At 36.8% G+C, this 12,212-nt stretch overlaps 1 protein-coding gene across 4 annotated transcripts in view; it reads right to left on the minus strand.

Moving 5' to 3' along the window:
• utrn (utrophin) overlaps window positions 1-12,212 on the minus strand; it is a 286,896-nt gene that overhangs the window by 66,656 nt on the left and 208,028 nt on the right. For all 4 annotated transcript variants that reach the window (XM_067372391.1, XM_067372392.1, XM_067372389.1 and 1 more), the window contains exons 61-64: window positions 8,084-8,145; window positions 6,409-6,483; window positions 4,074-4,275; window positions 3,434-3,519 (exon numbers count right to left, since the gene is read on the minus strand). In XM_067372391.1, coding sequence (XP_067228492.1) covers window positions 3,434-3,519; window positions 4,074-4,275; window positions 6,409-6,483; window positions 8,084-8,145 — 425 coding nt within the window. The remainder of the gene's footprint in view (window positions 1-3,433; window positions 3,520-4,073; window positions 4,276-6,408; window positions 6,484-8,083; window positions 8,146-12,212) is intronic.

The following is a 12,212-nucleotide window of genomic DNA, read 5'->3' on the forward strand; positions in this document are numbered from 1 at the left end:
TAAATAGACTGACAGACAGATAGGTGGAAAGACGGACGGATGGACAGATGGATGGACAAATAGACAGACAAAGAGAGATGGATAGACGGACAGACAGACAGATGGATAGACGGACAGACAGATAGACAGAGAGGAAGACAGAACAAGACAGAAAGACGGAAAGACAGACAGACGGATAGACAGACAGACAGATAGGTGGATAGATGGACGGACCGACGGACCGACAGATAGATAGATAGATAGATAGATAGATAGACAGACAGACAGATGGATATACGGACAGACGGCCAGACAGACAGATAGATAGACAGATAGACAGAGAGGAAGACAGAACAAGACAGAAAGACGGAGAGACAGACAGACGGATAGACAGACAGACAGACAGACAGATAGGTGGATAGATGGACGGACCGACAGATAGATAGATAGATAGATAGATAGATAGATAGATAGATAGATAGATAGATAGATAGACAGACTGACAGAGAGAAAGACAGATGGACAGAATATAAAAAACATAAATTAATCATATATTGTTGTATACTGTATGACTCATCTGTCAAAGCTTTTCTAAAAAGTTCTCTGTTAAACTGTATGAATAAAAAACATGCTGTAGTTTGATAAAATCATATTTCACCGCTAATAGTTCATTCTTTTTCCACGCACATGAATTCAACACATCAGAGAGTGTTTTACCTCAGTTCAAACGCTCAGCTCACATCATTTGTATGGATGAATTTAAAAGCTCATTTAGCTGGTCTTTTTTTCTCCATTTAATATTTGAAGCAAAACCTTCAGTAATCTACAGTTTATGTAATCTACAGTTTATATAATGTGGATAAACAGATTATACAGTAAAGCAAACAAAAAGTCCTTCAGTTAATGATAAGTGTCATTTCCATCTTTTATCGGTCTCTCTCTTTCTGTCCTTGGCTCAGGGACGAAGATGACCTTGATTACCACAGCAAGAGCAGACCCCTGCCAGAGCTGACACACACACACACACACACACACAAACTGTACATTCTATTCCCCTACATACTACATACATTCCCCATACATACATAAAGTTATTTTAAATATGAGGACTCATGAAATGTCCTCATATTTCATGTTTACATCATAATACCAGTGTAATACCCATGTCATTATACAAATTGGTGTCCTCATAAATCATAAAAACGCGTCTCTCACACACACACACGCGCACACACACGCGCACACACACGCGCACACACACGCGCACACACACGCGCACACACACGCGCACACACACACACACACACACACACACACACACACACACACACACACACACACACACACACACACACACACACACACACACACACACACACACACACACACACACACACACACACAGCACTGAACTCCAGACCTCTGTCCTGAGAGCATCAGAGCAGTTCAATAAACTCTATTCTCACTCCAGCACACACAACTAAAGTCACAGACTCTATTTCACTGTGTGGTGTGTTAACTCAAGGTCAGCGAACTAGCCCAGCACCGAGGCGTCTGTGATTGTGTGTCACTCAGCACTGCTTTACAAAGTGCTGACCGGGCTGAGTGAACCTCAAACTGCTGACCGAAAACAAAAAAAAAACATGTTTTTCATCCCAACAAGCATGATGCATCATTTTCCTTCTGTCTACAGTGCTTCAGACACGGAGATCGCTTACAGCTCAGGGATTCGCCTACTGTGAGTTCTGATCACTCAGAGGAGTAAAGACTCCTGAGATGAGTCAGAACTTAAAAGAGCAAAAAGCCCAATTATGTGGAGAGATGCATCATGGGAGTGCAGTCTATGCTTTCAGGTGACTGTGCTTTCAGAAACAAAACAGGACAGAAAAAAGGGGTAGGGCATCATGGGGTTTGCGGTGCTTCACAAACACGTTAATTAAAAGGGATTTTTACATGTGATCTAACAATACCTGCAGGGCACAAACACCAACAAATTATGAGAAAATACATAAAAATCTCAACCAGCTAAAATAATGAATAATGTTGTTTAGCCTTAGACCTCATCCTAAGTATATTTGATATTTAATACACACATATGTGGTAGAGGTTTTTGGACAAAATAAATTTTACACAATCTAGCACAAAGTGCAGCAGTGCTATTTTAGTATGAATTAGATAATTATCATATTTAGCTTTTATTCTAATAATATACAATTTTTGGTTTACATTTTTAAATGCAAAAACAGGGCCAAAGCACGCATATCACCGGTAAAAATGCTTATGTTGGATACGCGACAAAGGAAACAATAACCTTGGTGTGCAGACATTCTGTTTTTAAAAAGTATGAATACCATATAATTTACAGTGAAATTTTATATTCTATTTAACACGACATTACATGTACTTTAATGTAATATTTTGTCAAAATTATATTAAGCATTAATCACCTTATTATTAAAAGGGTAACCCAGATAGATAGATAGACAGACAGACAGACAGACAGACGGACGGATAGACAGACAGATGGATAGACAGACAGATGGATAAACAGACAGACAGATAAACAGAAAACCAGATGGACAAACGGACAGACAGACAGACAGACAGACAGACGGATAAACAGACAGACAGCCAGACGGACAGACAGGCAGACAGCCAGACGGACAACCAGATGGACAAACGGACAGACAGACAGACAGACAGACGGATAAACAGACAGACAGACAAACGGACAGACAGACAGAAAGACAAACGGACAGACAGACAGACAACCAGACAGACAAACGGACAGACAGACAAACAGACAACCAGACGGACAAACAGATGGATAAACAGACAGACAGACAGACAAACGGACAGACAGACAGAAAGACAAACCGACAGACAGACAGACAGATAAACAGGCAGCCAGACAGACAAACAAACGGACAGACAGACAGATAAACAGACAACCAGACGGACAAACGGACAGACAGACGGATAAACAGACAGCCAGACGGACAAACGGACAGACAGACAGATAAACAGACAACCAGACAGACAGACAGACAGACGGTTAGACAGCTAGATGGACAAACGGACAGACAGACAGACAAACGGACAGACAGACAGACGGACAAACGAACAGACAGACAGACAAATGGACAGACAGACAGACAGACGGACAGACAGAAAAACGGACAAACGAACAGACAGAAAGACAGACAAACGGACAGACAGACAGACAAACGGACGGACGGACGTACAGACGGATAGACAGACAGACAAATGGACGGACGGACGTACAGACGGATGGATAGACAGACAGATGTATGTATGGACAGACAGACAAACAGATGAACAAATGGATAGATAGATAGATAGATAGATAGATAGATAGATAGATAGATAGATAGATAGATAGATAGATAGATAGACAGACAAACAAACAGACAGATAGACAGACAGAACTTACATTTGTATTTCTCCTCCAAATGACCCTTACAAAGGGAGAGGAGACCAATCTTCATCGACAGAACTCGTATTTTCCCACTGCGACCCCTGTGGATACAAAAAACATTGTGGATAAGAGAAAAGAGGCAGCAGTAAGCACATGACAATACTATACATCTATCCATTGAATAGAATATATATATATATATATATATATATATATATATATATATATATATATATATATATATATTTTTTTTTTTTTTTTTTTTTTTTTTTTTGTCAATTTTGTATGACTGAGTCCATGGAAACACTGAAGGTCGGAGCTCAAGGGTTTCTGCAATAACAGCACATCAATCAGCTCTGAGCTCCAGGCCAGCCTTCAGCAAAATGGGGTAATTTCTTTTTCCTACTTGATTTAAACCCGAAATGCACTAGTATAAAAATATTCAGAAGTGAAGCCTCATTTAAACAACTGCATACACACATGATGAGAAACATAAGGCAATGAGTAGGCCAGAGACATCTCGAGCTTACTTTGATGCAAGTCTGACATGCAGACATATAGGTCTTAGCATAATTCTGAATAGCTGCGCAAGATAAAGACACACTGCATTTGAAAGCAGCAGTGTAGATCTAATGCTGTCGTGTGCCATACGTACGTGTCATAGACATTGAGCAGCCAGTTGAGACACATGTCCACACACAGTGGGACGTTGACCAGGTCCTTGTGCTCCTGCTCCAGTCCATCATAGACAGATGTCAGACAGTTGATAACCTCAGGAACGGTCAGCTGCTGTGAGTTCACCGTCAGCTTGTGCTGCTGGAACATGGACTGAGCCACACTCAGATCCAGCAGATCCACTGAAGAGAGACAGAGGTATAATATTGGTGTTCAGTGGAAGCAAAGTCCCTCAGAACTGGACTGGGCTATAAGCCTACTGTATTATATTTGATATGCAAACTTGAGGCTTTTAAATGATCAACATGATCAAAACTTTGCTGAAAAACCTGTTCTACAATCTCCTACATGCCTTTTGTCATCTGATGTTTATATTAGTAATATTTGAAGACGAACATTTACTGGACTGAAGCAACTTAGGTTTACTTAATAATCCATACATCGTTTTTTTTCGGAAGAGAATTAGGGCCAAGCAATAATAAAAAATAAAACCATCTCGAGATTAAAGTTGTTAAATTTCGAGAAAAAAGTCGATAAAATGTTGAGAATAAACTCATTAAATTACGAGAAAAAACTCGTTAAATTTCAAGAAAAAAGTTGAGATAAAATGTTGAGAATAAAGTCATTAAATTAACGAATTTATTCTCGTAATTTAATGAAATTATTCTCGTAATTTAACGACTTTTTTCTCGTAATTTAATGAGTTTATTCTTGTAATTTAATGAGTTTATTCTCAACATTTTATCTCGACTTTTTTCTCGTAATTTAACGACTTTTTTCTCGTAATTTAATGACTTTTTTCTCGTAATTTAATGACTTTATTCTCAACATTTTATCTAGACTTTTTTATCATAATTTAATTTGTTCTCGTAATTTAACGAGTTTATTCTCAACATTTTATCTCGACTTTTTTCTCAAAATTTAATGATTTTTTTCTCTAAATTTAACAACTTTAATCTTGAGATGGTTTTATTTTTTTTTATTATTGCTTGGCCCTAATCCTCTTACGTATTCTTTAGAAAAATCATGAGTATCAAATTTTATTTGACTACTTGTTCATCTGTTAATCATCATTATATTGCATTGCATTATATATTTAAAAATTACAGCGCTTTGATCATAAAACTAAGCATTTAAATAGCATCTTAAGACGACTGATATATATATATATATATGCATTTTATACAGTAGTCTGTTATACTGTTATGAAGATCTCACTGATTTACATTATATGCATCAGAATTTCATCTTAATTTTTGGCCAAATAAATGTCAGCATCTGCATTACAAGGAATAAAGAAATCAAATAAAAGCTTTTTTGAAATAATAAGCTGGATTTAAATGTTCTAATAGATTATGACTTTCTAACTTCACTTAGTAGAGTTCTGCCATTTCTGGGGCACGAGAAGAGAAATCTCTGTCCGCCACAGAACATCAAGACAAGATTTGGAGGCTCAGAGAAAGAAACAGAGGAGATATTTTAAAAATAAGTAATTAAATAGTAATTAAAGTAATTAAAAACAAATTAAAGGGCATATTTTCCACCTCATAAATAGCAATATTTTCTTAGATTATTTAAAAGAAATGTCACTAGTCGCTTTCAAAGCCTCGTTGTGTTTATAATCGTGCTTTTGCAAACTACTATAACTTGGAATTTCAGGGAAATGTCAAGATTATCTTGATGAACAAATTGTGTAAGCATCATAATATATTAGCCATTATTAGCTTAATCATTGCATATATATATATATATATATATATATATATATATATATATATATATATATATATATATATATATATATATATATATATATATATATATATATATATATATATATATATTTGCATAAAGAGACAAAATAACAGAACATATTTGATGTTTAGGAAACAGTTATGTGGAGTGATATCGAGGGAGCCTCTCAGCATAACAACAAAAATAGAAACTGAGCTACGGGGCAAAATGTGTTGTTAACGCAAACACCCCAATTACTGCTTGTCTCTCTTTATCGCATCACACTTTAGTCAGGACACGGTGTCAGCATCTGAACCATCACTGATGGAGCGATGGATGGCATATTCCCTATTTACACTGTTTAATTAGACCAATTAACAACTCAAATAAACAAACACACAAGCAAATGATGAGGACTTGAGGCATGGAGGAGGCGGAAGACATCACGTACACACACTCGCTCCTAACGAATCCTCTTTGTGCTGTTAATTGGGCCTCTCTGAGTTAATTGAGCCGATAGAGAGACGATGTAACGATGCAGCTCTAATCATACACACACACACACACACACACACACTTACAGCAGAGGGCTTTCTGTAGCCGGCGGATCTTCATGGCCGTCCTGTAAGCGGAGAACCGCACGTTGTTGAGGTCAGCTAAAGAGAAAAAGAAGATAAGAGTGAGCGACATAAAAGTTGATAACACAAAGACTGTAGACTGAACTGAACTGTCTGTGAATTGAGTCTGAAGATTAAAAAGATGGGTGGATCAGCAGAGAGCTCTTGATGCGTGAAAAAAGATGTCAGATTCACAGATGAAATGTTTTTATGAATCTGTTATTTTTAATGATTCGTCTAAACAACATTGTGACATGTTAAATCCATAAATAGCGGAACATCTGGCACAATCTACAGCTTATCTGTTATAAACAGCATATATGATTAAATATTTCACAACAAAAAAAGAAATTACATGCAGACTGATACAATATTTAACTTCATCTTGAAAAAATGGTATGTGTAAATGAGTGTTTACAAGTATGATCTCACACTGGTTAAGGTTAATAAGTCAACACAATGTAAAGGTCATGTAACAGGTTGAGCTGTGTTCTTATTAAGAAAAGGTCAAAAATGGTCAAAACAAAATATGATCAATACACCGAGATGTTTGTCTTATCTGTCAACTTTTACTGCTAGTGTTTGTCTTGTACACACATCACATTTGACATCAGACTGAAGATAATTTGATATAATGACTAAAATTAAATTAAATTAAATTAAATTAAATGTAAATATTAGATTAAATTAAAAATAAATAAATAAAATACTGCCTTGGCAACTAACTGAAATAAAATAAGTTACATTTGAAGTGCTAAAACTACTAAAACTAAACCTGCAAAAAAATAAAAAAAAAAAAAAAAAAAAATTTATATATAGATATATATATATATATATATATATATATATATATATATATATATATATATATATATATATATATATATATATATATATATATATATATATATATATATATATGACAAAAACATAAAAAATGCCTAAAACAAACTACAATTAAAAGGAAAATATAGAACATAAAATCTAATTCAAGATATTAATACTAAAGCAGTATATAAATAATGTAAATGTTAACATCATGTCAGAGCTAGCATTAAATAATACTTTTACAGTATTGGTTAATTGTGAGTCAATGTTTAATGTTAATTTCTACATACACTAATACATTAAAATGTTAAGTTTATTTGGTTAATTAGTGAACAAACATGAGTTAACAAAGAAACAAAAGAATATATATAAATTAATATCAATGTTATAAGATTAATAACTGCTGTAAAAATGTTATTTCATAATATCCATTGCATTACCTAATTTTAAATAAAAACAAAGTATTATATATATATATATAGATAGATAGATAGATAGATAGATAGATAGATAGATAGATAGATAGATAGATAGATAGAGTATATAGTATTATATATACACACACACACCCTCGTGTTCGCACGCTTGTGTGTGTGTGTGTGTGAGAGAGAGAGAGACGACTCTAGAGGTTTCCTGCCTTACAGAGACAGCAAACACAGACACACACCTGCACTGACAGTGGGCCTCTGCGGACACTTGCTGTCCAGTATTTATTCATCTGTGTATTTTGTTGAGACTTGAGCTGCTCTCAGCATGTCTCTCAGGGCAGGTAAGACATATTGGACTCAGTGTGTGCGTTTGTGTCACTTACAAAGTGAATGATAGAGCTCGGTCATCTTGGGATGGTCCCAGCATGTCGTCTGACTCTGATGACTGCAGAAGAGAACAGAGAGGGAGAATTTAACTCTCACACCCATACATCTTACACCGTCTGTTGTTATTGCGTGTGTTTGTGTGTGTGTGTGTGACAGAGATGGTAGCTTGGACACAAAAAAGGTTTGAGGGGGTGAACGACTGAGCTGAATGAGAAAAACCAAAGAAAAACAGTGGCAGAATCAAATGGATGAGATAAAGGTCTAGAGCAGAAATGGAGGAAGAGCACACAGAAGTAGGGATATGTGTCTTAAATCAGCTCTGGTGTTGTGTGTGTGTGTGTGTGTGTGTGTGTGTGCGGACTGAATTCTTTGTACTATCTATTTCATTTGGTTCAGGTCAGATGTGACCTGACAGATCCATCCTGAGCTCTGGAGAAGCATCCACTCCTCTGACCTCACTAACACAGCAGACACTACATGCTCACTCATTCCTGTCACATGTGTAGAAATAGAATAAGCGAGTGGAATGGCAATAAGCACAAATATCAACAGGATTTAACCAATTAGAACTCAGGTCAGGTCAGCTTCACTAATAATATAATAATTAAAATAATAATGTTTCTATTTCTACTCTTCACTGTTTCCAACTACAACTTTGCTGGCTATATAATAAAAGGGTGAATTTTCCCTTTTGCCAAATATATAGGTATACTTCAACACCTATAATGCACTGGATATGTTGCGATCCAAGGCCACCCACAGTCTGCTATGCTTGACCAGAGTCAAATACCGCCTTGCTTTAGTAGGAAATACTTCTTAGCAAACTTTTAGTCATAATGGTGTTTGTTGACTTGTGTTGTTCTCGGGTGCAAGAATTCAAAGAGTAAGCAGGAGTGAGTTACTGTCGGTTTCAGTGAAAGATCAAGCCTGTTGTAGGCAGTGGTGTTGGGCGATATGCTCCATAGTCACATCGTCCAATCATCCGCCTGTGAGATCAGCGATATTATTATGGGGTGGGGTTTGCTTATTTATTTTGTTTATTTATTTGCTTATTTCATCACTAATTAAAGGATTAGTTCACTTTCAAATTAAAATTTCCTGATAATTTACTCACCTCCATGTCATCCAAGATGTCCATGTCCTTCTTTCTTCAGTCGAAAAGAAATTAAGGTTTTTGATGAAAACATTCCAGGATTTTTTCCCCTATAAGTCAACCTATAGTGGACTTCAATGGCCTCCAAACGGTTGAAGTCAAAATTACAGTTTCAGTGCAGCTTCAAAGCATTCTACGCGATCCCAGACGAGGAATAAAGGTCTTATCTAGAGAAACCATCACTCATTTTCTAAAAAAAAAATTCAAAATTATATACGTTTTAACCATAAATGCTCATCTTGAACTAGCTCTCTTCTTCTTCTTCTTCTCTATTAGAATTCCGGCAGTGTAGACACTGCTAAGTGTATTACTGCCCTCCACAGGCCAAGTTGACATGTCTGAACTAATTGTTATATACTTGCTCTGGCATATTGTATATGACAATTTAGGTCAAACTTTGACCTGTGGAGGGCAGTAATACACTTAGCAGCGTCTACACTGCTGGAATTCAAATAGAGAAGAAGAAGAGAGCTAGTTCAAGATGAGCATTTATGGTTAAAATGTATACATTTAAATTTTTTTTTTTTTTTTTTTTTTTTTTTTTAGAAAATGAGTGACGGTTTCTCTAGATAAGACCCTTATTCCTCGTCTGGGATCATGTAGAGTCCTTTGAAGCTGCACTGAAACTGTAATTTTGACCTTCAACCGTTTGGAGGCCACTGAAGTCCACTATATGGAGAAAAACCCTGGAATGTTTTCATCAAAAACCTTAATTTCTTTTCGACTGAAGAAAGAAGGACATGGACATCTTGGATGACATGGGGGTGAGTAAATTATCAGGAAATTTTAATTTGAAAGTGAACTAATCCTTTAATTTGCTTTTTGCTACTTTGTTTTATAATCAAGTAAAATGAGAATCTTTTTCAATTTTGCGATCAAAAGTGAAGTGTTTATTAATAAATCAGTTTATTTCCCTGGTAGTGAAGTAAAAACATATAGCCTAATCATTCATGTCTGAAACAGAGTGTTTCATTTATTATGTCTGTTGTGATGTTAAACAAAGCATTAAAAACGGAAGAGTATTTCAACATGCAAGCGGGAAATTTACAGACACATATATTATCCTGTCATATTATCCTCTCAGCTGGAGCAGAACACGGACAATGGAAGTACAGTTTTCACAAACACCATTAATTTGCTTTTGGTGAACGTCACACAGACAAACAAAGACTCACGATTCTGAAACACCTTATGATCCCAGAAATTTGTCTCAGATGGCAATATTGTGCCCATAATCATACTGTGTGCACTGGGCTTGATAAAACAAAAACCGCTTAGTGATCTGATGCATTAAATAGAGGATTTGGTGCCCCGTGTAGAAAAACAACTTTGCATTTCATAGGAACCTAATGCTCATATTTAAGATTAGTGATTGAAATTTTAATCTGTAATCTGGCTGGAAATGTTTGCCTGAAAGATGATAAAACATTCGAAAAGAGGACCTAGAGCCATATCTAGAGCAGAATATGGACAGCCGCTTTTCAACATAGTTTAACTCCAACCTGCTCCAACACATCGGAAAAAACTCTTCTAGTGCTCCTGAAGACCTTGGCAGCATCTGAAATCACACACTTTCCTACTATATAATAGGCAAAAAAAAAAACACAAACAAACAAACAAAAAAACAGTATGTGACAAAGTAGTGTGCCTGAATTCACAGTACTCATAAAAGAGCAGGCGAAAAGTCCTAGATGACCTACTACTTCCGGTGAGATTTTTTAGTGTGCATTCAATTGACACTTTATTATCCCATGAGGCCACGGGAGAGGATTATGAATGGCAGTGAAGTGACACAGCTGACGCTGGTAGGTCATGCGACAGTAACAACATGGCGAATGTAGTATCTCCAAATTACATTCATACTACACACACTCATACTGTTTTAGCGGTCACAAAGTAACAACTTATTTAAAATAAATACCTACTCAAGAGAGTACGCGATTTCGGACGCAGCCCTTGAGACTGGTTTAGTTATAATTCATTAAGAATGGAGCTGATCTCTGCAGGACAGTTAGTGTCCGGGACCCTGGTTTTGGGTATTTTCACTGTACAACTTGCCATTGCAGGTTCATGTTTCAAACTTGACGTCTTAGCATGATGTATTAGCAAAGGGCTAGATGGTCTACTGATGTCAAGATTTATAATGAAAAAGAAGTTACATTTTGGTCTGTTGTCACCCAAAGCTGATTAGATTGCTTCAGAAGACATGCATTAAACCACTGGAGTCATATGGATTACTTTTATGTAGCCTTCACATGCTTCACATTAAAGTTGGTCACCATCCACTTACATTATATGGACCTACAGAGCTGGAATATATTTCTAAAATCATTTGTTTGTGCTCTGCAGAAGACAGTCACACACATCTGGGATGACATGAGGGTGAGTCAATAATGAAAATGTTGGGGTATTTTGACTATTTCTTTAATAACCAATCACTGAAAAGCTCATGCTGAGAAACATCTGGAGCTGTTATAGTCTCGAGGCCAACACCAGAATTGCTTCTCTCACACACTCCCAAGCAAACAAGAGCGTGTCTCGATGAGTGTCTGTTTAAGAGAGCCAGACGGAGAGAGACAGATGCTGGGACAGAGGCTGTCAGCAGGTGCTGAGTGAATCTCATCATCTCATTCACAGTTTGATGAGAGGTCCTTTCCGCTCCGCTGGCATCGGTGAGCGGCTCAAGCGGTCTCAGACTGTCCGTCTCAGCCAGACCCAACAAACAAACCGCTAGGGACAAGCGCAGCTTTAAATAGACCCTGATGGGCATTCAGGGTTCGGTTTACTGACGCATGCATGGAGCCAGGTGACGGCGGATGATGGTTCTGTCACATAAATTGATTTTCAGCAGTGAGGATCAGTGAGGACTGAACAGGGCTGTCTGGAGGGCTGAGATCTGGACGCTAATTCAACTGGTTACTGCACACGGGGGAAATAAGCAGTTTCACCACTGCTCTACAGCAGGAGAACAG

Source organism: Chanodichthys erythropterus, chromosome 20, assembly GCF_024489055.1.
Source record: "Chanodichthys erythropterus isolate Z2021 chromosome 20, ASM2448905v1, whole genome shotgun sequence".
Classification (NCBI taxonomy): Eukaryota; Metazoa; Chordata; class Actinopteri; order Cypriniformes; family Xenocyprididae; genus Chanodichthys; species Chanodichthys erythropterus.